Raw genomic sequence first — 27105 nt, 5'->3', positions numbered from 1 at the left:
CGGCGCGTGAACGCTCGGCTCTCGGCCAGCGTCTTATTTCCCAGCGCTTGAGAGGCTCGTCGGGCTGGCGCCGCGCTCCGCCAATGATGCCAGTCTCTTTCTCTCTCTTTCAATAAAAAAAGAAAAAAAAAGGTTTCCCCCTCCGCCAACGACAGGTATGTGCATGCTTGTATGCTTGCCGGACTGCACGCGCCGCGCCCGGGACGGCCCAGCAGTGCAACGTGGCTGGCCGGACGGCTCCGCGACTTGGCCAGCCGGCCGTGCAACGGGCCGCACCCTTTGACCAAAGCGCAACCCGTTCTGACCTCTTGTTGTCGGTTCCTGCAGCAATGGCCAACTCCGCGACTTCCCCGACCAACAGCCCGGCCACCGCCCCGGCCAGCGCCGCTCCGGCCGCGGCCACGTCGACGGCCTCGTCCTCGGCGGCCTCGTCGGCCACGGGCGCCGCGCAGCCGTTCCACACGGCGTCGCTGTACGTGGGGGACATCCACCCGGACGTGACGGAGGCGCTGCTGTTCGAGATCTTCAACGCCGTGGGCCCCGTGGCCAGCATCCGCGTGTGCCGCGACGCCGTCACGCGCCGCTCGCTGGGCTACGCCTACGTGAACTTCCACAACGTGGCCGACGCCGAGCGCGCGCTGGACACGATGAACTTCACGAGCATCAAGGGCGTCCCGTGCCGCATCATGTGGTCGCAGCGCGACCCGTCGCTGCGCAAGTCGGGCGTGGGCAACATCTTCGTCAAGAACCTGGACACGTCCATCGACAACAAGGCGCTGTACGACACGTTCTCGCTGTTCGGCAACATCCTGAGCTGCAAGGTGGCCATCGACCACACCACGGGCGCTAGCAAGGGCTACGGCTACGTGCACTACGAGACGGCCGAGGCCGCCACCGAGGCCATCGCCAAGATCAACGGCATGCTCATTGCCGGCACGGAGGTCTTCGTGGGCCACTTCCAGAAGCGCCAGGACCGCCCGGACGCCGACGACTGGACCAACTGCTACGTCAAGAACATCCCCACCAAGTGGACGGACGCCGAGCTGCTCAAGGAGTTCGAGCCCTTCGGAAAGGTGCTCAGCGCGGTCGTCATGAAGGACAACGCCAACCCGGAGCAGAACCGCGGCTTCGGCTTCGTCAACTACGAGGACTCGGAGGCCGCCCACAAGGCCGTGGACGCCCTGAACGGCAAGTCGTACCCCGCTGGCGAGGGCGTGGAGACCGAGCTGTACGTCGGCAAGGCCCAGAAGCGCTCGGAGCGCGAGCGTGAGCTGCGCAACAAGTTCGAGCAGCTCAAGATGGAGCGCATCAACAAGTACCAGGGCGTCAACCTGTACGTCAAGAACCTGGACGACCAGCTGACCGACGACGAGCTGCGCGAGGCTTTCGCTGAGTGCGGCACTATTACGTCGTCGCGTGTGATGCGTGACCCCAACGGAAACTCGCGTGGCTTCGGCTTCGTGTGCTTCTCGACCCCCGAGGAGGCCAACAAGGCTGTGGCGGAGATGAACGGCAAGCTGATCTCCGGCAAGCCCGTGTACGTTGCTCTTGCCCAGCGCAAGGAGGTGCGTCGCGCCCAGCTTGAGGCTCAGCACGCCCAGCAGCGCGCTGGCATGGTTGTGGGCCGTGGCATGCCCATGGGTCAGCCGCCCATGTACGGCGCTGCCCCGATGTTCTACGGCCAGCCCGGCCAGCTGCCGCCCCAGGCCCGCCAGGGCTTCATGTACCCGCAGCAGATGATGCCGCGTGGCGTCCAGCGTGGCCCGATCCCGTACGGCGCCCGTGTGCCTGGCGCCCCGGCCCCGGGTGGCTACCCGATGCCCGGCTACGGTATGCCCATGCAGCAGCAGCGCGGCCAGCCCCGTCGCGGCCGTCAGGGCCCCGGCCCGCAGGGTCCCCAGGGCGCCCCTGCCAACCGCCGCAACTTCAAGTACACGGCTAACGCTCGCAACCACCCGGCTCGCGACGTGCCGCCCCAGGGCGTGATGCCGCCTGCTGCTCCCGTGCAGAACGCTGGCCCGGAGCCGCTGACGTCGGCTGCCCTGGCCGCCGCCTCGCCGGAGATCCAGAAGAACATGATCGGTGAGCGTCTGTACCCGCTCATCCACCGCCAGCAGCCTGAGCTGGCCGGCAAGATCACGGGTATGCTGCTGGAGATGGACAACGGCGAGCTGCTGCACCTGCTGGAGAGCCCGGAGGCCCTGGAGGCTAAGATCCAGGAGGCTCTGGCCGTGCTGGAGGCCCACCAGGGCTAAGTCGTCGGCCAGTGGCCTTCGGCTTGCGCGGGCGTCTTGCGGGGTCTGGTGTTTGGTCACACTTGATTCGGCGAGGCGGCAGCGGGCTTCCTTTGCGTATGCAGGGAAGTAGAGAAGGAGAGGTTCGGTGAGATGCGGCTCCTGCTTTTGTGTCGTTGGTGTTGAGCGGCTGCTTTGGTCGTCGTTGCTTTGATGGTTGGTGGAAGGAATACACTGAGAATATGCTCAAGATCACGGGGAAGGCACAATTGGTGGGGGTCGTAACTTAACGAAAAACATTGGAAGAGATGAACCAGACGCTCTGTGACCCGCGGCCAGAAGAGGTAAGCCTCCTGGCCCCAGACTCCGAGTTGCTTTGCGTTGCCTGCCTCCTGCCTCCTGCCTACCTCTTGCTTCTCTGAGCACGGCGCCCGCAGCTCCGCCCATGCGAACACATGCAGTGTGGCTTGCAGACATTTTTTATTTTTCGCGACGGCGTAGATAGTTTAGTTTTGCATTCTTAATCTTTTTTCCTTTGACGCATGCCTGGTGTTTCCTGCGCCTGCCCTGCCCTGAGCTCCTGGAAACACCATCGGAACAACATCGTGTCAGGTCGGAACATCGGCCACGTTGAAGTGGGCATTTCAACTCACGTCACAACGACACACTACGTCTATGTTTTGCTTGCTTGTCATCCGCGCCTACCGTTTCGTCCATGACCTGCAACGTTGCAAACTGCTGGCACTGCAGTGTCGCCTCGAGACTGAAGTCCGTCACCTTGCGAATCGACCCAGTATGGGTTGACGAATGTGATAAAATTCCCGCGGTGGAGGTGACGGTGCTGCTATCTCCACCTGAAGATGGGAACACGGTGGCAAGACCACCGAAAAAGTCTACCAATTCTCTCCACCGATCGCACAGCACGCTCCACGCTTCGTCAAAACTGACGGTAGGATCTTCGGCGTTCAAGCCAAGAATGTGGCGCACAGCAGGCTCGCTAGCAGCAGCACTCCGCAGCTCACGATGTTGGCTCTCGATGATAGCAAGTTGGGCATCCGAAAAAGACTCCGTCAGACGCACGCGATGTACGCGTATAACCTCCTGGAAATCCACCGGGTGCAACAACGCGACTTGATGGGGTAGCACCGGTGGGAAAGAGCTAAGACTGGTGGTGCTACTATCCCCATGCGCCTCGAGCTCTTTTGCGAGGCCGTGCAGACTGTGGACGAGCTCAAGCACCCTATCAGCTAAACCAACGACGAGTTTTTGGCGTGGCTCAGACGCGAGGGAGTCAAACATCTCGGCGGCCCAACTGCCCGTACCTCGAACGAACGCGACAATCGAATGAGGCTTCACAGCAAACATGCCATCGTCGGAACCGATCTTGTCTCCGAAGACACTGTGATCGCGCAAAGCAGCTCGTTGGAACTCAGGAAGCGGTCCTTCCACACCCACATCACCCGCCAGCGCAAGTCGTAGCATCGAGATTCTCTGAGGCTGTTGCGACATCAACGTAGAGTAGCCTTCTTGCAGGCTAGCATGCGTTTTGATGGCCATTGAGCCTACCTCAAGCACTGTCTTGAGATTAAGCCACCAAACCGGAGGCGGCATGAACGATGCATTCCGTGATAGAAGTCGCTGGATAGGTACTCTGGTATTGTCGAGCCACCGTGCAACTTCTACTAGCTTCCACCATGACATGTCCGAGATTCGGGGGCAAGATGTCACCGCTGCTGCAAACAACTCTTCAGCATTTCCAGTACTCAGTTGACGCTGAAGATACGCTAGTAGCTTCGTAAGATAATCATGCGCGCCATCATTGAAGAGTGCCGAATCGACGAAACGCTGCATCAAAACGTCCAGCGAAGGTCGTCCACTCGATACACGAACAAAACCAGCAAAGGCCTGCTTCTCAACTCTTCGGGCAAGATTGTCTACCACGGAACTCACTGCGGAGCTAACACCAGAGCTAACAGCTCCAACTAGTTCGGTAGAGCATCCAATTATCTTACGCTGCCAACGCTTGTGCAAGGCCTGGAGAAATTTGTTGATTGTGTCGAAGGAAATTTCGCCGGCAGTACTTGGATCGCCTCCAGTTGTGACAGGGACTGCGAGCAAATGGAAGACCTTCATCCTACCTGAGCAATGCGCGCGTAGTCGCACATCAATAAATATCTGGGGCTCAGTTTCTTCTGATCTCCGACGGTCAACAGTATGCAGGCTTAAGGAGAACGCCCAACAGCGCTGCAGGACTCGGGAAAGAACTTGCAAATTGGCGCCTACCACAACACGCGCAATACGCGGCACATCAGAGCCACTATAACCTATCCTGCCAATATGTTGCGGATGACACACGGCCGCTGTCTGGTCAAAAGTCAGTCCCGCTGCCAGCAACGTCACCACACGCTGGAAAAGTTCCACCGACCGCACCACCGCTCGATATTCCGCAGTTCCATCCGACCTCTGTCGATCCTGTGTGTCCTCTCTATCCAGCGTGCTCTCAAAGAGCGGTGGTCGTCCAGCGTCTATATCTTCCACTCGAAACAGCACCTCCCCCAAGGCCACGTCCACCACATCTCGATCCAACACGAAAGTCAACGACCTTCTCCCACCCACCCCCGTCACCTCCGCCGAGGGTACAGGAGCCGCAAAGGTCGCGACAACAGCCCCGGCGCCACCGACTAACGCTCTAACCGGAGACTGCACCACGGCCGGGGCTGAAGCTGCAACAACCTGCTCAGCAGCCCCCACGAATGAACCTGAAGCTGATGCTGGAGAGGCAGGTATCGACATCGGCGCCTCCTTCACGGCGTCCTGGACTTCCATTGGGGCGCCAAACTGCGGCGCAGCTATGATAGCGACCGTCGTGGCCGCGTGCTGGTTGTTATTGTCCAGGGCCCTGCGCGACTGCGGCTGTTCTGTCTTGGGCAGCGCCTGCGCCGCCCCGAAGAAGCTCGGCTTGGCCTCGGGCGGCAGATCCTGGTACTCCTTCCAGCGCGCCGGGTGCATCATGGTCAGGTGCGACTTGTAGTTGTCCGTGCGGAAGCACGGCCCGTCCCAGTACTTGGGCTTCTGCGTGCGCGCGCGCTGTCGCGTCGAGGGCAGCGGGTCGTCCTCGCGCCCGAAGGCGGCGCAGAACATGCAGAGCACGGATTTGACCGCGCTGGAAGACGGGTCACGCTCCACCACGCGCACGCCGTACTGCAGCTCGTGCGCCTCCAGGAACGGCACCACGCGCTTGGGCCGCTTCCGCGCCGGCCCTGCCTCGGCCATCACTATCGTCGCCAGAATGCAAAAGTGCCATATTTAACACCGATGGACCAATCAGCGGCCGTTGATATCACCGTCAATCTTCTTGCCACAAATAATATAGGCTACTTAAGGGGTACTTAATGTGTGTGAAGTAAGGATGAAGTAAATACGAACGACTGACAGTCAATACAAGCTCTGAGGCCCAGAGGCGACGATGGCGAGTGCGATGCGAGCGAACGTGATGCGACTGGCGGCGCGCCAGATGCAGCGCCAGAGCCCGCAAGTGGCAACTGCGGTGCGCGCGACCGCGTTTCCCCAGTCGGTGGCAGCGCAGACGCAGCTGCGCTCCATGAGCGTGTTCTCCAGCATCAAGAAGACGGTCTCGGGCAAGCTGGAGGAGCGCAACCAGCACAAGCAGGGTCGGTGGACGGCGTGTTTTGAGTAGGAATATTCTAGGACGGAGATAGGCGCAGCTCTGACGGGAATATCGGTGCTGCTGCTGTGGATGGACCCCATGCAGAGGAGGCGTACAAGCAGCAGATGATCGAGCTCTCGCAGCAGGACAAGTTCGACCTGAACGGCTTCTACGACCACCTGAAGGTAGCGTTCGACCGCAGTGGATGAAGCGCGTTGTGCTGCTGGTGTGGGAGGAGAACAGAGGCTCATGGTGGTGTGTGGTGGTGGCTTGTTTCGGTGGTGTCCGTTGATGTGTGCTAGAAAAACGCTGATGCGAGCGGCGCGACCGGCTGGCGATCCATGATCCCCGGCGTGTCGACCATGGTAGAGTTTGCCGCTGCGTTTTGCAGAGAGTGGGGAGGTTGAGTGCTGATGACGGACATTATTGCTGCTTGCTGTTTTGTTGCTGGTGGTGACAGACTGCCGTCCAGCAGATGAAGGCGTTCATGGCCATCCTCGACTCGATGGAGGTAGGCCGGTGAAGATGCGGCAGACGCGGTTTGGTTGTTGGGTGCTGATTGACGTTGGCTGCTTCATTCTTGTGCTGCAGCCTGAGTACCGTGAGAACCCGCGCCTCATCAACGGCAAGGTCAAGAGGAAGATCTCCGAGAAGGCGGGCCACGTACGTCACACCTTATCGTCAAGCTCCGCAGCACTCGTTGTGGGCACGAATCTGACGCTCTTCCCCGTTGTGAATGCCGTGCTGCAGTCGCCAGAGGAGATCAACAACATGCTGCGCAACTACGAGCAGTTGTCCGCCCTCCACATCTGGCTCGTGAAGCGCGTGGAGCGCGGCCTCCGCATCCCCGAGACGATGGCCGAGACGACGGAGCTCGTGCGCCAGGACCCCACGGGCTTCCCCGCCAAGAAGTTCAGGTGCGTGAGCGGTAACTAATTGCTTCCTCGAGCGTGACTGACGTATTCTCAACTTCCACTCAACAGGATGAAGCAGCGTCGCTACTAGTCCGACGCACAGCAGTAGAAGCCCAGCAGACAGGGGAGGAGGGCAGCGAAAGACCTATCTCAGCTAATCAACAGACCCGTCTCCTTTTCACAATGTCTAAATCACAAAACGCGATTTGTGCGACGCAAATAGTCCGGCTTTGCCCCAATAAAGCACGCGGCACAAATTTTACGCCATCAAAAAACGTTTGCTCAAACCGCCACAGTTCAATCCCCCACCAGCCACCGCCATGCAAAGCTCGCACGACGTCGTGTTCGGAGACCCCCTCAAGCCCGTGAAGCTCGACGACTTCCGCAATGTTCTCATCCGGTAACGAGCAGGCACTGCTCCAACGTACACACGCCAAGCCCAATCAATAGTCCTCACCTAACGACCTATTCACAGCCAGGAGGAGACCATCATCTTCGCGCTCATTGAGCGCGCCCAGTTCCCGCGCAACCCGGAGGTCTACGTGAGCATGAAGGAGAGGTGCGTCGCCCGTCGATTGGCAGTCGAAACCGCAATTGCAATCGCACACAATTCGCTGACTCTGTGAGTGTATTTTGCTATCGTCCAGCAAGAGCGCGGCGTTCGGAGGCCTCAAGGGCAAGTACACGACGTTCGACGGCAGCCTGCTGGACTTCATGCTGCTCGAGACCGAGAAGCTGCACGCGCTCACGCGCCGCTACACGTCGCCGGACGAGAACGCCTTCTTCCCGCACTTGCTGCCAGAGCCCATCCTGCCGATCATCGACTATCCGCGCGTGCTCAACCCGAACCGGATCAACATCAACAACCAGATCATGAGCGTCTATCAGGAGAAGATTCTGCCGGGGTTGACCACGCTCGCGAGCGACGACACTGCAGTATGAACTTTGGACGGAAACGTTGGTCAAATGTTGCGGTTCGCTTACATTGTTTTTTTTTTTTTTCCTCAACAGTACGGCTCGACGGCGACGGCGGATATTGCGGTGCTGCAGGCGCTGAGCAAGCGTATCCACTTCGGCAAGTTCATTGCCGAAGCCAAATTCCAGGCGGAAACCGAGCGCTACACGAAGCTCATCCTCGCGAACGACGCTGACGGAATCATGGATGCTCTCACCAACCTGGCCGTCGAACAGGTTTGTCCATCCTTGTTGGTTCGAGTGAAGGTGGGCACGGTGCAGTTTGACTAACGGAGCTGCTTGATGTGTTTGTGTACTTGCCAGAAAGTGCTGGAGCGCGTGAAGCTGAAAGCCTCGACGTACGGCCAAGACCCGAACGCCCCCGCTGCTGCGTCGGACAAGGACTGGAAGGTGAACCCGCAGCTTATCTCGGACCTATACCGCGACTTTGTGATGCCTCTTACGAAGGAGGTCCAGGTGCAGTACTTGCTGCAGCGTGTTGCCCACCCGTCGATCGCTGTCGCGGGCGTGGAGGGATCGTTCTGCTGGATGGCAGCGCAGGCGCACTTCGGAGGCGAAACGCTTCAGAAGGATCAGCTGCTGCAGGCCGAATCCATCAGCAAGGTCTTCTACGATGTCAACGCGAACCGTACGGCCTACGGTGTTGTGCCCATCGAGGACTCTCGCCTGGGCATGATTAAGGAGACGCAGGCCCAGCTGATGCGTAGCTCGCTGAAGGTGTCTGCTGAGATCGTGCTCACCCGCTCGTTCATCTTCGCGGCGAGGGACAAGCAGCTCGGTAAAGGCTCCGATGTGACGAAGGTCTTCTGCCCGATCGACACGGATGCTCGGTTGCTCGCGCAGGCGGAGCAGAGCTGGCCTAGCGCACAGGTTGTCTCGGTTCCCAATGTTTCGGAGGCTGCGAGCCGCGCGTTCAGTGAGGCCTCGACTGTGGCAGTGACTACGTCGGTTGCGGCGGAGGCCCACAACCTGGAGCAGGTTGACACGAGCAACACTCTTGCTTCGGAAGGAGCTGTCACTGAAAGTAAATCGTTCATCCGCTTCGTGGTTGTGTCGAAGGGTTACCCCGCCGCCACCGGCAAGGACAAGTCCTGCGTGAGCATGGAGATTAAGCACGAGGTGGGCTCCCTGCTCAGTGCGCTGGATGTGTGGAAGAACCACGGTATCAACCTTACGTGTCTCGAGTCGATCTACCGCCAGGAGCAGGGTGGCTACGATTTCTTCGTGGAGATTGTGGGCCACTTCGATGACGCTGGTGTGGGGCAGGCGGTCGAGGAGCTGCAGTCGGTTTGCACTGTCAAGCACCTTGGCTCGTTCCCCATCGCGAAGCGCCCCATCCAGAGTTAAATTTCGGTATTGGTAGGGAGCACTTGTGCATCCCTAGAAGCTATGCGTTGAAATGTAGCACGATATCCAGGCATATTTGCTCAAAAAGCCGAGAGGATAACTTGTTGTTTTGAGTTGTTTGCTCTCGTTGACGGTCGCGTAAGACGCTTACCAGCGAGATCGGCTGTTGTCTTCGTCCAGATCAACGTACTCCGCGTCAATTACGGTCTTCCGTCGGCCGCCCACGTATGAATCCCGCAGAAGATCGATCACGTCTCCAGTTTGGCGGTTGCGATCTACAGAAGTGAAACACAAGCAGATTAAGTATCCAATCCGTCGAGAAGCATGAGTTCCAACGTACACTTGAGCTCCGTAAAGTTGAGATTGCCTCCTTGGCCGACTGAAGCCTTCATCGTCACCCGTGCAGATCCATAGGCTCCGTTGACCGGGAACACCGCTTCAACACGGCCAGCACCATTCACAGCTGTGTAAACACACCGACACAACATCGTCAGCATACATTGCAACAACCCCCAAAGCCCCCAAACGGTTCACGTACTCGACTCGATCCACTGCTCCGGCCCACCAACACTGACATTGTCTCCCATCTGGTCCCTCACGCGCTTGTTCGCCTGCAAATGCTCATTGGTGCGTCGACGCAGCTCTCCAGCACGCTCCATCGAGCTCTGCATGGCCTTCCCCACAAACGAGAAGACCGTCTTGACAAACCCCCTCACGACAAGGGGCATGCCCTGCACCAGCGAGTCCAGGTCGTCCTGCGCCGCCGACTTGCTGCGACGTCGACTGCGCGTGAACATGTCGTTCAGCGTGTCGATATTGGAGGTCACGGTGCTGAACGGGTCGCTCGACGACCGGAAATGCGACCGGTACGGCCCCAAGAACCGCTGGTACAGCGAGTACGCGCCGAAGCCGGCCGCGCCTGCAATGATGAGCCCGAACGCCACTACAAAACCACACACAATTTCACTATTACAATCATTGCAACGGCAACAATACACGCAAAATGCACGACGTACACGACGTGGAGGCGACGAGCACTCCGGTGCCCAGCAGCACCAGGCCGCCCGTCTTCAGGGCGGACTTCCAGTCGTTGCCGCCGCCCTGCCACGGGTTGCGGCCGGGCAGGTAGAAGCTTCTCACCTGCACCGCCAGCACTGGAGACGCCCTGCCATTGGCGAATGCAGCGCCAACGGGCAGGAGCAGCGGTCGAGTGCGCAGCAAGGGCGAAGAGGACGCGACAAGAGGCGGAGGCAGCGCGTTGGCGGCGAATCGAGAGCGACTCGACGCGCTGCAAGGCAGGTGGGAGGGTAGCAGACCCAGCGAGCTGTACGGAGCTGCGGGCACGCGGGCACGAGCCACCGCGCAGCGGCGGAGTAGCCACGACGAGCTCATGTCGGCTCGGAAGCGCAAATGCACAAATTAGAGCAACATGAGCTTTTTTGGTCCGGAATGACGGTAAGTTTGGTGTGGACACATATTTCTCTCCTATTTATAGTCCTTCTTCAAGTCAACACTTTTAGGGATCGGCAATCTCAGTCTTGATCTCTTTTTGATGGAGTTCTGGCCGCTGCGCGTGCGTCTGGCGCCGCCCACCGACTCGCTCGCCGCGCCCGAAGCCGATGTGCAGCGGCTGGTGTGGGCCGTGGCGGGCGTGTTCGTGGCCGCGTCCGTGGTGTCGTCCGCGCTGCTGATCCGAGGCCACCTCAACCACTTCACGCAGCCCATAGTGCAGAGCAAGGTAAAAATACATACCCCCAGTCCAAAATGAGGCCTGCGTTTCTAATTTCTTATTATATTCCGGCGTTTTTCTTAATTTTTCTTAATTTGTTGCAGATTGTGGGGATTCTGTGGATGGTGCCGATCTACGCGACGGACTCGTGGCTGTCGCTGCGCTTCAAGGACGCGGCGCTGTACCTGGACCTGATGCGCGACTCGTACGAGGGCTACGTGATCTACCTGTTCCTGGCCCTGATGATCGCGTACCTGGGCGGCGGCAGCAACGAGCGGGTACTCACCACCATGAGGGGGCTGCCCGACCTGGAGCACCCGTGGCCCTTCAACCGCTGGTTCCAGCCCATCCAGATGGGGCCGGGCTTCCTGCGAGACTGCAAGATGGCCACCATGCAGTTCGTGGTGGTCAAGCCCATGATGGCCTTCGTGGCTATTGTACTCAGGGTCAACGGCTTGTACGACCAGGGCAACTTCAGCGCCAAGAAGGGCTACCTGTACACGAGTCTGGTGGTCAACGCCTCCATCACCTACGCGTTCTACTACCTGGTGTTGTTCTACTTGGCGCTCAGCCGGCAGTTGGCACCGTACAACCCCGTGCCCAAGTTCCTGTGCATCAAGGCGGTGCTGTTCCTGTCCTTCTGGCAGAGCGTGGTGCTGGCATTCTTATCGCGCTTCCAGATCATCCACGAGCTTGGGTCCTGGAGTGTAGAGAACGTCACCACCGGCATCCAGAACCTGCTCATCTGCTTCGAGATGTTCTTCGTGGCGCTGGCGCACAACCGCGCGTTTCCCTACAAGCCGTACGTGCACGGTAACCCGGCACTGCGCACCAGTATCTTGGCCGACCACCTCGCTTTCGAGGACGCTATGCGTGACTTCAATGAGGTCATGCCGGTGGTGCTTCCAACTGCATTCAAGCCGGGTGCTGCCACGCTCAAAGCGAAGAAGAAGTACGACCTTGTTCACCCGAAGGACCTCTTTGCCTCGGAAACTGTGGGGCTACTAAGTGATGACGGGGCCACGTCTGATGCCGAAAGCGAGTCATCGATGGACTCGAGGGGGTCAAGAGGGTCGAGAGGGTCGAGAAGCTCGATGAACGCCAACGCTGGAGGCAAGCCGGCGTCACGCGGTTGGAAATTGTAGAGCAAGGGCGCGAATCCTTTATCTATTTGAACATTACGCAACGATGATATACATTCAAAACCGAGTCTGCCGCCACGCTTATAGGTTTTGTTTCGTTTGCCTTCGGTGCTTCGTATTTCGGAGCCAGCAAATGTTCAGTTCTCTTTACGGATCTGGAAGTTGCGCAGGTCATCCTGACCGACCAGCTGCAGACCCTTCTCGTTGGCGAGATGTAGAACGCAGATGAAGTAGAAAGACACTGTCACATTAGAGGGGACCTGTGGGCACTGCACTGTCAGTATCAGATCTACACAGCTCAATACACACTGCCGCCGTACCTTGCCCGCAACGTTCTCAACAACGTTTTCGAAAGTTGTATCCAGAGTTTCCGCATTGTCGTCTTCGTCGCCCTTCTCAGGTTCGCGGGGGCGTTTACCACTCTCATTCACGGTGCTATCAGTGCTAGTTTGATCAGTTTCGCCAGTCGTTTCGGCGCTGTTAGCTTTAGAGCCGGTCCTCTCTCCGTTCTTGACAACCTTTTTCTCCAAGTGATCCCAAATGCTGCCCTTCAATTTCTTCACGTCAACACGCTTTGCAAAGCGTTCATAATGAACGCCAATTTTCTCGACCACACGATCAGCCTGAACCAGGCCTTCGACGGAATACAACGGTTCAGTACTAGGGTCATCCGCTACGCTGGTGCTTTCATCTTCGTCATCGTAGCCTCCTTCAAAGCCGGTACTGTCTTCATTGTAGGTGAATGGTTGGTCCCGATCGTTATCGTCGACAGTATCAGCACTACTGTCTCCGAATTCAAAGCTGGTCGATGCAGCACCTTCCCGATGGGCACCATCCAAGACACCACCGCCGCGCTTTCTAAAGAATCGAGGTTTCTCCTTTAAAAAGTGCCGGAAAAAGAGGCCAATCTCGATGTGTGTGTCCACCGGCAACACCAGATCAGACGCATTTTCGGATTGCTTCTTCAGGTTACCCTTCGTTACCTCAAGAGTGGAGGCAGACTTCGGAGCCTTTAGCCTCGATAAGTCAGGTTCTTCGCCGAAAAAGTCTATGAGAACGACTGCTTTCTTTTCTGCGCCAACAGTACTTCCCTTCCGAAGACGCTCAGGAGGACGTTCATTTGGTTCAGCCTTAATGATAACGCCATCATCGTCGACCTCAAGTCCATCCTTTTCTGCTTCCTCTTTGTGCTTCACTTGAACCTTGCGAACACCAGGGAACTTCCAGTGGCCAGGACCCGCCCAATTGCGTAGCATCTTAACGTCGAAGTAGGAATAGTCATTTTTGCCTTCTTTGTCATCACCACCTTGCTCATCGTCCAGTGTTGCAGAGCGAACGAGAGCAGACTCAATCATCTGAGAGAATAGATTGTTCTCGTAGTTTTCGGGCAAGTTCTCGTTTACCTTAGCACGGAAGAAATCTGCAGCACTTGATGTCAGCGAAGACTCTGTATCGAGAGCTTTGGCTCCGCTTTCAGTTTCTTCTGGGGTAAGGTCTCCTCCTTCCGCGCTGCCTTCGTCATCACTTCCAGCCAGATCAATAATGTCTTTCTCCTTCTCCATGTCTACATCGTCGGCAGGATCGACCTCTGCAGGTTCATCTGGTTCACCAACAGTGTCGCCACCATCTTCATCGGCATCATAGTCCGCATTGTCATCCGCAAATTCAAATGCAGTTTCCTGCGCTGCGTCCTCCGCGTCCGATTCATCTTCACTGGCATGTTCCATGATTCCAGCCAAGTTCATTGTGATTGCATCCTGCTTGTCTAACGTCTTTCGCCGGCCCTTGACCGGTGTAGTGAGTAAGAAGTCGTTCTTGATACCAAGTTTGTGACGGGACTCGTCCCCGTAGAATTCATCCAGTTGGTCGTACATTCGATACAACGGCGGGCAAACGCTCAGGTTTTGTACATCCTCGTCAATACAAGATAGGTTGCCGAACAGAGTCAGACTGATGCGCTCCTTGGCCGCAGGAGGCTTATCCCCGTTTTCTTCTTCATTTGTCGCCTCAGCGGCATCAGAACTGCCACCTTCCTTGCCCTGATCTTCTTCTGTGGTGACATCCCCCGAAGAATCTTCCTTTGATTTATCGAGTTCATCCTCGGGTGAGCCCTCCTTGTTGACCTCAGCGGTAGCATCTTCGGACGAATCCTCCTTATCCTTGTCCTGTTCTTCCTCCATGGTGACGTCCCCATCACGTTCCTCAGGTTTGTCCTCTGCGTCACCATCTTGCTTCTCGTCAGGCGTCTTGTCGCCATCCTCCTTTTCATGGCTTTCAGAGTCGCCCTCCTTCTCTGCTGTTTCCTCATCTTTTTCATTGGTCTTGTCTTCAGTCTCCGCCTCAACTGATTCAGATTTCTTTGCCTCATCGCTGGCTTCTGCCCCAGACGCAGACTTATCACCATCGGCAGAATTCTTACCTGGCTTCTTCTTTTTCTTAGGTTTGGATTCCTCCTTTTGCGACGCATCCGCAGCGCCGTGAATCGGCTTGCGCGTCACCAAACTCACATCCGACGAGTTCAACAGAATCTTACAGCCGTCGTACACGCTCAGGTTGGCCAGCAGCATTCCCTTGGCGCCGCCCTCATCGAACGACTGGGACATCTTGTGGAATAACGGGTCAGCCTCGCACTCGGTGTCGTAGCTCTTGAGGTTGATGTTGTTCAGGTTCTTCTCAATCGTGCGCGCGTGCGTCTTCCTCGTTTTGCGCGCCGTGGTCGCGCCGCGCTCCTCATCACTGGTCGCCTCGCCAGCCCCGTGCTTCTGCTCCGTGCGCGACAGATTCTCCAGAATCTTGTACGACGAGTTCCACGTGTCGTCCACTCGGTACGAGTAGATCTTAATACTCGCATCCAGCGTGCAGCTCGCCTTCTGGAAGTTGTACGTGTCATCGTCGCCGTCGGCCGCAATTTTCCTGCACCCCACAACAACCACAAAGAGCTTCAGTACAGTACATTATCCCTGCCATATCCTCCAGCTTCTGCGCTTCTTACTTGGACGAGTCCAGAATATCCTCCATGTGGTCGATCAGGTGCAGCGACCACGAGTTCTTGACGTTGATTTTCTGCGGAAATAAATAAAAGCAAGCACCATCAACTCTCTTATCCTGTCTCCACACACCGCAGCAACTCCCACACTGCATACATTCTCCGAGGACATCTTGATAATGGTCGAGTACATGTCGCTGATGTACTGCTTGCTGTGCGCAGGGGCCGCCGCGGCGCCTCCTGCCGCACCGGTCGCCGCCGCCTTCCGCTCGCTTGGCGTCAGGGAGCGCCGCCGCTGTTGGAAGGCCAGCGAGCGCCTGCGCCTGCGCCGGCGAGCGAGCTCCTCCTCGTCATTCTGCGACAGCGAGCGCTTGCGCTTGCCCGTGGCGCGCTTGGCGGGGGTGGCTTCGTCCTGGTCCTGGGCCTTGTCCTGGGCCTGCTCCTGCTCCTCCTCGTCCTCCGTGAGCTCGTACTGCTCCACGTCGCTGCCGTCGTCGCTCTTGGCCTCGCCGCCTGGCGCCATCGTAACGGGAAGTGATGTCGGCGCACACCAACAAATGGTCATTCAAACGAGGGTATATCAGGAGGACAAGAGTGACGCGAACTATTTTTGCGCGGTCAGAAAAGTGTAGCCATTTCAGCGTTGTTGCAGTTGCAGGTATACCATGAACTTCATGATGAAGCGGCTGGAGGCGATGGAGCACTTCCAGCGCAAGATCGACGCCAACCCGATGGACGCGAGTGCGCACCACCACCTGGCGGTGCTGGCGAGAGCTGGAGGCGACCAGCTCACCCACGCACGACACTCGCGGATCGCGTGGCTCGCACAGCAGCAGCAGCAGGGAGGCGGCCCCGAAGTCTCCAACGAGCTGGCACTTGCTCGGATGCACGAGGGCAAGCGCGACGAGGCCGAGACGCTGCTGCGCCATACTATCGCTCGCTGGCCCACGTTCCCCCACGCGCACTGCAACCTGGCCGCCCTGCTGGCTAGGCGGGGCGAGTACACCGAGGCGCTGACGCACTGCACCACGGCGCTGCGGTTGTCGCCGCTGGACCCGAGTCTGCACCGGAACATCGCGCGCGTGTACGAGCAGGTGGGACGGCCGACTGAGGCGCTCGCGCACTTCCAGCGCGCGCTGAGCCTCGCCCCCGACGACGCTGAGGTGGCGAGGCGAGTGGCCCTGCTCACGCTCGGTCGCGGCCGCACCGACGTCGCCGCCAAGCACTACGCCCGGCACCGGCACCTCACGGGCCAGCACTACGATCTCAAGCTCTGATATGTGCGGGCCAAAGACGATGAGAAGTTGAGCCGCGTCCGCTTTACGCGGTCTTGCGTCCAGAATCAACTCAGTTCGCAGACCAGAGCTTGCATTATTTTTCGTGTTCCTAGCAATGTACTGGATTCCTGGCTGGATGCTTTGCATGCCCGCGCGAGCGGAGGTTCAGCGGGGAGCGGTCACTAATGCATTGCGCGAGGTCATTTTCGTTGGGCTCGTTCGTTGGTCGAAGTCAGACGACTCACTTGTCAACTAAAGGCGTGGGCTAGCTAAATCCGTCGGGGGCAGCTAAGCTAAGCCTGGGAGGTGTCGCGTCTTCAAGGTGAGGAGAACTCATGCCGGAGTACTAGATCGACAGCGTTAGCGGGGTATTTTCGGGCGCGTGGAGGGGGTATGTACAGGACGCCGCCATGGCTGCTGGGCAGGGCTGTGTATGAATAGTGCAAGACCACCTCCACCTCGAAGGATTTCGTGCATGCCCCTCGTCTTATTCGAGCAATGCATTCCCTCAAAAGTGGTGAGAGCTGAGACTGATAGACATCTATCTTGCCAATCTTCTCCTGTTTTCTGCGTTCTATTGCTGGCAGGGTAGGCCGCGGGACTACCGAGGTCAGGCCTGCTCAGCTTCAGAAGCTGGACGCAGTCGAGGAACAGACCTGGCCCTATTCAAGTCCAAAGTCGACAGGCCTCCATCTCGACTCCCTCACTCCTCACTCTCTCTCGCGTCACCAACCTCTCCATCTGGCTGGCTTCCCCTTCCTCGGCGGCGTAAGACGGCGTGCCAAAGTTCACGAACAACAAGCTCCGCATTCGCCATGAAGCGCTCATTCCAGCACGTGTCCGCCGCCAGGTCCGAAGTGGACGACAATGCCCCCACCAGCGTTGACACTGAACCGGTCGCCAGCACCGCCGTCGCAGCCACCAGTCACGATACCAGCTACTTCGGGCGAGCTCGGAAGCACAGGGTGCTGTGCCGCGCTGCACCTTCGGCCCTGGAGGTGCACGGGCTAACTAATTGCTGCAGTGTCGCGATCGCGTTGCTGTCACCACTCTCTCCTCGACGGAGATGCGGTGAATTGGAAGCGGCTTTACAAGAAGAAGCACTGCTGTGTCTGGTGTTGTCGTTCCTCAACGTACGGGAGCACCAGCTCATCCGCCAAACCAATCGATCGTGGAGACGGCGAGTGCAAATGTTAGCTCTGGATCGACTTGACTTGTCTGCTCGGACCTCACCAGTGTGCACGCGCACGCTGGACCGCGCGTGTCAAGGGGTACTGCAGAGTTACAGTCGTGTCCGTCGGCTCGATCTATCAGGCCAGCGCTCGCTCGCAGACCGGGACCTGCTCGTTCTAACGTCGTGCTTCTGGGCCCACCTTGAGGAGATCGTTGCAGACGACTGTCTCGAGATTTCGGACTTCGGCGTGCTCGCCGTCCTCAACGCGCAGTCGCTTCGACTTCGCTCCGTGTCCGTGCGGCGGTGCAAGCGAGTTACAGGAGAGCTGTTCGCGGTCCAAGCCTTGCCGTCCCAGCAGCTCACAGGATCACACCCATCCCTGACCGATCTCAACTTCGATGACACGAGCGTGAGTCGAGCGTTTATTTCGCGTGTCGAGACCCACTTCCCAACGCTCCAGCGTTTGAGCGCTCTGCACACCCCGGCGCACCGCGCATTTTTTCAGCAGGATCCGGTGCTAAGTCCTCTTCTGCGTGAACTGCAGATGCTGGTCACCAACGAGCTGGTCGAGTTGCCTCTGCTGCCAGCTCTTCTCGATGAATTCAACCGCTGGTGCCGACGTCAACTTCAACATGACACAGGGGTGTTTGCCCGCACGTTGGTTTTCAGTGGATCACGAGCGCTGCTGGATGTCCCATTGCTACTTACTAGCGCCGACGCGAACGCTCGACAGGAGGAGGAAGACCGCTTGGGATTGATGTCACCACTGCTGTATGCATGTGCTAGTGGACGAACCCGCGTGTTACCGGTGCTTCTGGAGCTGGCAAAGGGCCAGCCCAGAGGTGCTGCTTTCGACTTGGAGAATACCGATGCTGATGGCCACTCACCGCTGAGTCTTGCGGTTGCCAACGGACTGACGGAGGCCACGCGATTGCTACTGCGAGCTGGAGGTGAAGTGAACACGCGTTCGTCGAGCTTGGCTTCGCCTCTCTACCTTGCAAGCGAGCATGGCTGGGATGTGTTGGTCGACATACTACTCGACGCTAACGCGCGAAGAGACTTTGCTGTCACGGGTGGAGCGACTGCACTTTGTGCCGCTGCCAAGAATGGCCACCGATCGACCGTGCTGAGGCTACTTGCAGCGGAGAAACAGGCTGAGGACGAGAAAGAAGTTCGAGGTCGCATTGGCAAGCAGCAACTGGTGCAAGCGTTGTTCTTGGCTTGCGAAGGCGGTCACTTGTTCGTGGTCTCGGACCTGTTGCTGCTGACGGATCTGGATGCCAATGTGCTCATGGACGAGAACGTGTCTCCACTCTACTTGGCGTGCCAAATGGGATACGTGGCTATCGCTTCACTCCTGCTAGCACGTGGTGCGGACCCGAGCTTCCGCCGACCGCAGGGCGGTGTGTCATGTCTGTACATCGCTGCCCAGGAGGGCCACGACAAGCTTGTTCAACTTCTCGTGCGTGCGGGGGCCGACGTACACGCAAAGATGGACGACATGTCTACAGCACTGCACATTGCAGCTCGCATGGGGCGTAAGGCAGTCTCCCGAGCGTTGCTCTGCTGCGGCGCTCGGCTGAACGACCAGACCCGGTCCGGACTGACAGCTTTGTACATTGCCAGCGAGGAAGGTCACATTAGACTGGTTCACTTCCTTCTGGAAGTTGGTGCAGCCCGCGACATCCAGACCGCCAGTGGCGCTACAGCGCTCTTCGCAGCAGTGCACCGAGGCCACAGCGCCGTCGTGAAGGCTCTGCTTCTGGGTGGGGCCAGCGCCACCGTAGCGAAACACAACGGCACTAGTCCACTTGACGCAGCAGCTCTACTTGGTGATGTCAAGGTTGCTCGGCTTCTGCTGCGCTTTGGTGCACGCGTGGGAGGACTGGCACTGCACTTCGCTGAACGTCGACGGGATGCAGCCGACCTCCAGTCTCTACTGCGCACTCGCTACTACACCCAGCACTTCCTCCACGGTGTTAGCACTACCATCGTGACGAACATTCCACCTGCAATGGTTTCTTCCACTGCAACAGCCGTGGCAGCAGCGGCGGCGGAAAGCGAGACCACATCGGTCCGATAAAGGTATCAGCGTCCTAGACGTACGTGTAGCAATAGAGCGTGTAATTTCAACTCAATGAATCAGTTTGTTGATCTTGTAATTTTCCCGCTGCAGTATTATGATGTAGCAGCGACATTGCGTGGCTACATCATAACTAAGGAGATCTTGACTAGAACACCCAGCGTTGACTTGACTTAGTTTACGCACTGTGCGCGGAAGCCTCCGTCAACTGTTCGTCTTTGGCCTTCGGGCTTGACTTGCCTTTGATCTTGTCAAGCTTGCTGTCGATCTTGTTGGCCACTTGGTGCACAGCCTCTTTTGCACGCGCCTTGATGGACGGCTTCTCGACGTCGCCGAAAGCAACCTGGGCCTCGATAATCTGACGCTGCAGCGGCGCGAAACCAGTGAACGTGGAGTCGCGAGTGGTGCTCACGAGCCACTCCACCGTCTCGGAGGTCGTAGGCTTCTTGTCACCATGCTTGCTAGGCGTCGGGTGCTCGGTATCGAACGCGTTGGCCACCTTGTGCAGGTCGGTCAGCGCGTTGAAAGCCTGCTCCATTGCACTGCGAGCGGCGTCGACATCGGTCACACCGGCATCCTTGCGGAGGTGGTCGGCCACGTGCCTGAGCTGCTTCACCGCCTCCTTGGCGTGGTCGAGGCCGTCATCGAAGAACGACGTTGCCGAGTTCGAATGGTGCAGGTGGTTCTTGTGGTCGTATTCGCCTAGATTGTGCTTGAGCGCTTCCAGGTAGGTCAACGTGTCCTGAGCACTTTGGTGCAGCTGAGCCTGCAGCTTGGTGACCTCCTGTTCAGAGAGTGCATTGTTGGTGGACTTGCCCATGCTTGCGTGGGGGTGTTGATTGGTTGATCGACTTGTGGTCTTCAGAGAAACTTGTGGAATGAACCATGCACCATAAAGACAACGGCGTAGGGTATCCGATCTTGAGCAAAATGAACCCACGCAAAATGATATACAGGGAGAATCCACTCTTGACTGTCTCACTGCGACGACAGCGCATGCATGCTGAAAATCTATGCACGAAAGTATATTCAGGCTGCTGAATTTCAGCAGCCCTTTGCCAGCTAACTACGCTAGCACGGATATACTGTATATCTTCTCGAACGGCGTTCATTCTTCCAGCACGATACGATCACGGCAGGCACCATCAATGAAAATCAATTTGTAGTAAACCCTGCCCAAGTCGATAAGTTGAAGTTGTCCACCGTTGACGGGGCTTTTTTTTAGTCTGAACGAGTCTGAAGGTAGTTGGCTCGCAATGTCAGCGACAGCGAGCAGTAGCAGTGCGCTATTTCCCGAGCTACCGATACGGTGGAGGCAGTGGCGTTAGCATATATACGCACGATATACCCTTTGAAATGAGATGCTGAACTTTTTTCAGTAAACCCCTCGAAGGCTATCCATGCTTGTGCAAAAGTTTCGCGACCCAGATCGAATGCTGTAGACGCATTGTCTTGCTCGGAGCTCACACACTCATTGTCTTCTTCGCTTTACCTTCCGGGGCAAAGTTGGAATTTCCCTTTAGGCTGTTGTTGGTCATGAAGTTCACAGTGTCCATGACTCGCTCTGCAAACGGGGGCGACAACGACCGTTCCGCGACTAAAACTTGATGCTTTAGCGCGGAGGATCCGTTGAAGTTGTCGTGTAAGGTCTGCAGAACCAGTGCCTCCAGCGTATCGGTAGCTATGGAAATACCACTGCCACTGTTGTGCTTGCTGTCGCTGCCGTTACTGTCTTCACCGAGCCAGCTTCCTTCAGACTCGCTCTTGGATTTATCCTTGCTGCTGCTGTTCTTGTTGCTGTTCTGCTCGTCGTCGCAATGGTTGCCACTTAGTGCGTTACCAGGAATGCCCGCAATTACCTTCGGTTTGCTGTCCTTCCTGTCATAAGAGAGAGCAGTCTTTTTTAACCCACCCAAAGCGTCAGAGACGGCATTGATCTTGCTGCGGGCAGCGGTGATCTCCCACTCGGACGGAGTATCACTCTTGACGATCGGGTCAGCGACATGCAGCAACTCGAAAGCCAGGTCTTTTGCAGCACGAATGTCGCTCTTCATAAAGGACTTCGAGGTGTTGATGAAGAGCAGCCCATTGCGCTTGTCGTACTCAGCGAGATTGGTCTTCAGAACCTTGAGGCAGTTGGCTACTTCCCCCGCAGTCTGGGTCAGCAATTGCTCCAGCTTGGAAAACTCCTGCTCAGCGGTAACGTAGCGAGTGGAAGACTTACCAATGGTTGTTTGTGTTGAAGGTGCAGTCGCTTTTGTGCTTGAGGTCGGATTCCGAACTGAGAGGTGAAGGCACCACGTTTTCCTTTCACGCCATGGCAGACCACCGAGCCGAGTTGCTCCACAGAGTAGTGGCTGACTTCGAGACAAACAGCTCAAGTGTGTTGCTCCAGCTACCTTGCGAAGATATCCTGTCCAACACCGCAGCTCAAGGCACTTCAACGTGTTGCCATCCGCCTCTTCTTGGGTGGTCCACACGTCTTCGCTGGCCGTCCGCCAATCAAATGCCCCCCCAACTTTCCATCGAGCAATAAGCAAGCAGCCACCATGGCGACGTGGTTCCAGAAGGAGATCGTGCTCACGGCGCCCAGCCGCGGCTTCCACTGTGCGTCCTCCCCGCACCCACTAGGACGTAAATCCCCTCTCCACCCTATGCTGAACGTTTGATTCGCCCTTTGTGTTTGCGCTCGAAAGTGGTGACGCGCGAGGTCGAGAAGCAGGTTGGCAATTTGCCTCTCGTCATTATTATTCGAACTATCCCTTCAAGGCTGCCGCATTTCTATTGTCACGTTACGGTGGTATAATATTTTTTCTGCGTTAACACCACTGATGGCAGCTGCCGGAGCTTTCCCGCGTGAAGGTCGGCATGGCCAACCTGTTCATCAAGCACACGTCAGCGTCGCTCAGTATCAACGAGAACTGCGACCCGGACGTCCGGTCAGTAAATCTGACTTGTGTTTGGAGCACGAGGGCAACGCGTTGCTTTGCTTACCGGTACTTAAAAATATTACTTGGTCTGTTGGTGTGCTAGGACTGACATGGAGGGCGCGTTCAACCGCATCGTTCCGGAGTCGTGGAACAAGTAGGGCAAATCTCCCTATCTTTAATTTTCAGTGTGTGGTATTTTGTTTTGCTTACCGTTTTTTTGTTTTCTGTGATTGTGTAGGGAGTTTTTCCGCCACACGGATGAAGGCGACGGTGGGTAGAACTTGACGTGGGACAGCGATTTGGGCGCGAGTTTTTGATGGTTTGATCTGTGGCGGAGCAGATGACATGCCGGGCCACATCAAGTCGACACTGATCGGCGCCTCGGTGAACATCCCGATCACGAACGGCAAGTTCAACCTCGGCACGTGGCAAGGTAAGGCCACTTGTTGACTCTCTGAGCGGCATGCCCTCTCATTCCCGCTTTGTGGTAAAACCTGGTCACAGGTATCTACTTGTGCGAGCACCGCGACGTCGGTGGCTGGGGTTCTGGACATCAACGGAAGGTTGTTATCACCATTCAGGGCTCCACGGATTAAGTTCATTTTCTCAGTAATACTCACATCTTACTGGGGTGCTTGAGGTCTCGCCTTGGTGCGCTGCACGAATTCTTTGGACCATGTAGCAGCGACAAACAAAGTTGTATTCAAGGGCATACTGATTTCAGCTGGATATACTGCCAAATCAGCGTGAATTGATTATGTTTTGTACGACGGTCTTGCTGCTAGCAAGCAAACACGATGGTTACCAAACGTTCTGTTCTGTAATGCTTCCTTATCGCTGTCTGAAAGTGGTGCTCCTGTCATATTTAAAGGTAAAAAAAGTATACCAGTAAATGTTTTTCTCTCAGGATGAAAGCAGGATAGGCTATACCACGAGGTGTTCGTTCAATGGCAGTCATGAATGCAGCTTCGTCTTCATCGGCTTCGTCCAGGAAAGCTTCCACCCATCGCGCACCGGCATCGCAATCCATTACCATACCTGTACACAGATGCAAACGCATTGAGCAGCGCTATTTTTTATTTGGCATATGGCAATACCGTTGGCGCCAAATCCAAGCCAAATTTGGCATTTGTCGGCTGGATAGCTCGACCGGTACGGTCACCCTTATGCACTGCACCATCGTTCGCAGTTCAACTCGCCACGAAATACAGTTAAACCTGTTTATATGAGGCCCCGTTGGTGGCCATCTACAACAATGACTCATATAAAATGGACTCAGTTAAAAAAATTATGTGGTGCACGTAAAGAAATCGCGCATAATTCGCTGCCGCTTTGCCTTCACCGTAGTCTCCCGAACCAAAGCGGTCACGGTCTGTAAAGCTCTTCGTTCTCTATCAGTCTGCTCTCCGCATTGAAGCAGAAATGCAGATAGCTCCATGCAGTGTCTCAGAGCGATGGCAGGTTGAATTGTGGGTTCCTGGTCCTCCTCCTCCTCCTCCTCCTCCTCCTGCTCGTCCTGCGAAACTGCATCACTTCCTGCTGCTTCGTCCACTATCACATCTGGCTCGTGCGCAGGCACGTCCTCGTCCACTGCCAGATACTCACTAGCGCTCACAGCGCCCTCCCACTTCGATAAAAGCGCTGTCAAATCCACTCAGCGAGCATGGGGTTGTTCATGCCAGGATTCTGCTTGAGCTTTAGGTGCACTTGGAGCTTTTGTTCTAGCGTCAGACAGGTGAGAGGAGACATTGCGAGGGAAGGGGGCTTGCGTTGGGCGTTGGGCGTTGAGCAGTGGGGGCTTTGAACAGTGTGTGGTCATGAACAGTGTGAATCAAATAAACAGGTTAGACCTAATTTGGTCATCCAAAATGTGACTCATATACCTTGTACACATATAAACAGCGGTTATACAAAAACGAAGTAAAATATTTGGTAGCAACAAAGCTTGCATCAAATAAATGGCAACGCTCAAATAGGGAGGATCATATAAACAGGTTTGACTGTATTGCTATTTGCAATGGCACGCGTTATTTAGCCCGACTGGCGTGGAAGAGACAGACGAAACGTGCCAGATTTCACCAGACTGATGGGTGAAAAATGTAATACATGTATTTAATCAAAATCAAAGTACAAAGAAGAAGAACAACCAATGTGCATGAAGGAGTGAGTCACTGACTCTCACTGGAGGCTTCTATTTGGGCGAGTCTAGCTGTTTTTGCCTGCTTTCGCAATATGCTTGCTACTGTGACCCAAACAAGTTGGCCTCGTCGACCTTTCCGGTTGTTCGATGTCTCGATTGGCAGTTCGATGGCGCTTTTGCAGTGCTGGAACACATCGGCAGCCTCTACAAATGACAAATTTGTCGTCGATAGACCAAGGCTAAGAGCTCGTTGCTCAATTTTTCTCATCAGAAACTTCATCTCAAAGAGTTTCTTGCGCTGGTTACGATCCACCAAGTTATTCGGTTGAATCCGCCGAAAAGGAGGAAGCCTTTCGGCTGCGTCACCGCAGCACTAGTATACCCACGCTTGCTCTGCAGTGCCACTTGGTAATTTCATGTCCTCAGGGAACAAATGGATATTGCCTTCCCAATGATGTACAGTATACGAAGAATCGCCTTCAATCCTCACACTAGCAGGCTGCTCTGTTGCCCCTGGATCACCTCCCAAGGTCTCGCGTTGTTCACTATTGCTGACCGCTGGCTGATTAGAACGTAATAACTCCAAACAACGGGCTTCTTCTAGCCGCTTCATAATCGAGTCTGCAATGCTATTACAAATCGGAAAACCAGCATGAGCAGCGCGCTCTTCCAATAATGAAGTGACACCAGACATCAACAGCTCATATAGCTCGTCATGTGAGTCGACAATTTTTTTCATATCTGTTTTTCGGTCATCTGTTAATTCTTGAAGAGAATTTTGGGCTGCACAAACTTGGTTGAGAATTGTAACGTGTGGCGGTATACCTGTAGGTTGAATAGCACTGTCTAATCCATCTGTATTCACAATCGAGCTCAAGTGTGCAATTAAGTCAGAATCAGTAAATAATGGTGACTAGAAAAGGGCATCATTTTCTTGGAGGTGTCGGCGAAGGAAGTCCAGATGATAGATAACCGAGGCTAGCACATATTCTGCAATAAATTCAGCAGACCGAGGTAATCCTGGGAAGCAAAGCCGCTTTGCCTTTTGAACTGCTTCGTCGCCATTAGTAAAATGAGGAGGTAAAATAGTGAAATCAGACTTCAAAATCGGTAGACCGCTAACTGTTTGTCCAACGAACATATCTCCAGCTGCATCATGCCTTAAATACCGGTATTGAACCCCTCCCATGGTCCATCCAGCTCTAAGATGAACTGCAACCGCTGGAGGACATGCTGTGGACCCTGACGAACAAAATGTAGATGCCCCTTTGCGCATGGATTGCGTTCCGATATCATTGGCATCCGCACCGCGGCGAACAAGCTCGGTAGCAATATAGGATGCCTTTAGTACGCGTCCTAATACTTTTTTGAAGCGTTCATACTGGTCATTACCAGGAAATAGATGGGTATCTGAGACGTCAACACCGTATGAAGTCCAATACATGCCTATCATATCAAAAATTTAGTTAGACCTACAAAATGATTGTGCGCATAGTCATTCAAACATAGTTATTACCAAGTGGGAGAATGGGGCCGATTTCTGGAGAGGTTGGATTCGCGTATACGTGTCGTGGATCTCGTGGTCGGGATCCCCGTTGATCATTTTTCATGTGCGCAAAATACACACAAAGAGAATCCTCGCGCCATTCCAAATGCCCATAACATATAGATGCCGTGTTCGCAGCTCGTGACATCAAATTCCAAAACATTATCATAAATGTCCTAGCAAATTAAATATTCCGCGAAGAACAAGTAAGCATTGACATGGCAACTTGCTTGGACAGACTCAGAGGCATTGGGTCCTTTCCAACTTTGATTTGACCACGCCCCTGCCCGATTGCTTCAGCAACCTTGCGCTGAAATCCCTTGAAGTGACTGCTGAGTTCACGAGCAAAATCCCTAGTCATCGCTCGATGATAATCTTGGAAAAGATTATAAAATGCTGACCGATGACCAGCGTACGTAGAAAAACTGTGATAGAATCCATTGGGCGTTTTTAGCGACACAATCCAAGTCATGAAGTCACGTTCCGTTATCTGATCCAAATGAATAGGAGGATTGTCAGGAGCCGAAGCCAATGTACGTCTAATTGATGTTTTATCAGCGATACCGCTCTCGTTAAAAACAACTTCGCGGGCAAACGCAGCTGGGATCAGTGACGGCTTGTTCTTAAACATCCACTGGAGAAATTGAATTGTAGAACCCTGATATGAAGCACGCGACTTCACAGAGATTGAGCTTGCGCGCGCATCAGTGACTTCTTCTTCCAGGTCAGACAACCCGCCGCGCTCTGCCCACTCCATTTCGTTTAGGAATGAAAAGTCGCGTGAATCTTGTGCAGGAAACGCATCCTGTAAATTCTGAGCCGTGCGTAACCGATCGATCTTTATATGAAAAAATGTATGGAATACCATTTTCGCTATTCGGAATTCGTAGGACGTTCTGTCCGGTAGATCTCTGTGCCATTTGCCTTCTTGTCCGGTATATTACGGACAATTCAATATCAT

The 27105-nt window shown here is 55.7% G+C and overlaps 12 protein-coding genes across 13 annotated transcripts; 7 read left to right on the top strand and 5 right to left on the bottom strand.

The window, feature by feature from the left end:
- Positions 1 to 64: 64 nt before the first annotated feature.
- IUM83_13951 (polyadenylate-binding protein 1-B) lies at positions 65 to 2255 on the top strand (the record flags this gene model as incomplete). The annotated part of the gene is made up of 2 exons (XM_067938656.1): positions 65 to 155; positions 328 to 2255. The coding sequence occupies 2 exons, from the start codon at positions 65 to 67 to the stop codon at positions 2253 to 2255; spliced, it is 2019 nt and encodes a 672-aa protein (XP_067785543.1).
- Positions 2256 to 2754: 499 nt separating this feature from the next.
- IUM83_13950 (Deoxyribose-phosphate aldolase) lies at positions 2755 to 5507 on the bottom strand (the record flags this gene model as incomplete). Its single annotated transcript, XM_067938655.1, has 3 exons — positions 2755 to 2814; positions 2940 to 3011; positions 4851 to 5507. 3 exons carry the CDS (start codon positions 5505 to 5507, stop codon positions 2755 to 2757), a joined length of 789 nt encoding a protein of 262 aa, XP_067785585.1.
- A 193-nt stretch (positions 5508 to 5700) lies between these two features.
- Positions 5701 to 6906, top strand: IUM83_13949 (chorismate mutase; the record flags this gene model as incomplete). The annotated part of the gene is made up of 7 exons (XM_067938654.1): positions 5701 to 5905; positions 6007 to 6086; positions 6204 to 6266; positions 6362 to 6412; positions 6493 to 6564; positions 6652 to 6818; positions 6885 to 6906. The coding sequence occupies 7 exons, from the start codon at positions 5701 to 5703 to the stop codon at positions 6904 to 6906; spliced, it is 660 nt and encodes a 219-aa protein (XP_067785673.1).
- Positions 6907 to 7135: 229 nt separating this feature from the next.
- On the top strand, positions 7136 to 9137 carry IUM83_13948 (chorismate mutase; the record flags this gene model as incomplete). The annotated part of the gene is made up of 5 exons (XM_067938653.1): positions 7136 to 7215; positions 7291 to 7374; positions 7463 to 7751; positions 7827 to 8006; positions 8094 to 9137. The coding sequence occupies 5 exons, from the start codon at positions 7136 to 7138 to the stop codon at positions 9135 to 9137; spliced, it is 1677 nt and encodes a 558-aa protein (XP_067785554.1).
- A 147-nt stretch (positions 9138 to 9284) lies between these two features.
- IUM83_13947 (uncharacterized protein) lies at positions 9285 to 10529 on the bottom strand (the record flags this gene model as incomplete). Its single annotated transcript, XM_067938652.1, has 4 exons — positions 9285 to 9412; positions 9478 to 9600; positions 9676 to 10080; positions 10154 to 10529. The coding sequence occupies 4 exons, from the start codon at positions 10527 to 10529 to the stop codon at positions 9285 to 9287; spliced, it is 1032 nt and encodes a 343-aa protein (XP_067785674.1).
- Positions 10530 to 10689: 160 nt separating this feature from the next.
- IUM83_13946 (putative seven transmembrane receptor-rhodopsin family) lies at positions 10690 to 12011 on the top strand (the record flags this gene model as incomplete). The annotated part of the gene is made up of 2 exons (XM_067938651.1): positions 10690 to 10875; positions 10971 to 12011. 2 exons carry the CDS (start codon positions 10690 to 10692, stop codon positions 12009 to 12011), a joined length of 1227 nt encoding a protein of 408 aa, XP_067785675.1.
- A 134-nt stretch (positions 12012 to 12145) lies between these two features.
- Positions 12146 to 15517, bottom strand: IUM83_13945 (Condensin complex subunit 2; the record flags this gene model as incomplete). Its single annotated transcript, XM_067938650.1, has 4 exons — positions 12146 to 12268; positions 12329 to 14921; positions 15001 to 15071; positions 15152 to 15517. 4 exons carry the CDS (start codon positions 15515 to 15517, stop codon positions 12146 to 12148), a joined length of 3153 nt encoding a protein of 1050 aa, XP_067785676.1.
- Positions 15518 to 15659: 142 nt separating this feature from the next.
- On the top strand, positions 15660 to 16271 carry IUM83_13944 (Transmembrane and TPR repeat-containing protein 1; the record flags this gene model as incomplete). Its single annotated transcript, XM_067938649.1, has 1 exon — positions 15660 to 16271. One exon carries the CDS (start codon positions 15660 to 15662, stop codon positions 16269 to 16271), a length of 612 nt encoding a protein of 203 aa, XP_067785630.1.
- Positions 16272 to 17086: 815 nt separating this feature from the next.
- On the top strand, positions 17087 to 19528 carry IUM83_13943 (uncharacterized protein; the record flags this gene model as incomplete). Of its 2 annotated transcripts, none has more annotated exons than XM_067938648.1 (1): positions 17087 to 19528. In XM_067938648.1, one exon carries the CDS (start codon positions 17087 to 17089, stop codon positions 19526 to 19528), a length of 2442 nt encoding a protein of 813 aa, XP_067785632.1. The 2 variants fall into 2 exon arrangements, with proteins under 2 accessions (XP_067785632.1, XP_067785631.1); XM_067938647.1 differs by having other exon boundaries at positions 18104 to 19528.
- Positions 19529 to 19706: 178 nt separating this feature from the next.
- On the bottom strand, positions 19707 to 20348 carry IUM83_13942 (Unconventional myosin-X; the record flags this gene model as incomplete). The annotated part of the gene is made up of 1 exon (XM_067938646.1): positions 19707 to 20348. The coding sequence occupies one exon, from the start codon at positions 20346 to 20348 to the stop codon at positions 19707 to 19709; it is 642 nt and encodes a 213-aa protein (XP_067785677.1).
- A 643-nt stretch (positions 20349 to 20991) lies between these two features.
- On the bottom strand, positions 20992 to 21696 carry IUM83_13941 (Uracil phosphoribosyltransferase; the record flags this gene model as incomplete). The annotated part of the gene is made up of 1 exon (XM_067938645.1): positions 20992 to 21696. One exon carries the CDS (start codon positions 21694 to 21696, stop codon positions 20992 to 20994), a length of 705 nt encoding a protein of 234 aa, XP_067785678.1.
- Positions 21697 to 22077: 381 nt separating this feature from the next.
- Positions 22078 to 23054, top strand: IUM83_13940 (secondary thiamine-phosphate synthase enzyme; the record flags this gene model as incomplete). The annotated part of the gene is made up of 7 exons (XM_067938644.1): positions 22078 to 22135; positions 22225 to 22250; positions 22367 to 22467; positions 22562 to 22612; positions 22697 to 22728; positions 22799 to 22891; positions 22963 to 23054. 7 exons carry the CDS (start codon positions 22078 to 22080, stop codon positions 23052 to 23054), a joined length of 453 nt encoding a protein of 150 aa, XP_067785679.1.
- Between the last annotated feature and the right edge of the window lie 4051 nt (positions 23055 to 27105).

This window comes from Phytophthora cinnamomi, assembly GCF_018691715.1.
Source record: "Phytophthora cinnamomi strain GKB4 chromosome Unknown Contig77, whole genome shotgun sequence".
NCBI classification, from domain to species: Eukaryota; Oomycota; class Peronosporomycetes; order Peronosporales; family Peronosporaceae; genus Phytophthora; species Phytophthora cinnamomi.
This window is presented reverse-complemented; position numbering and strand designations above follow the sequence as displayed.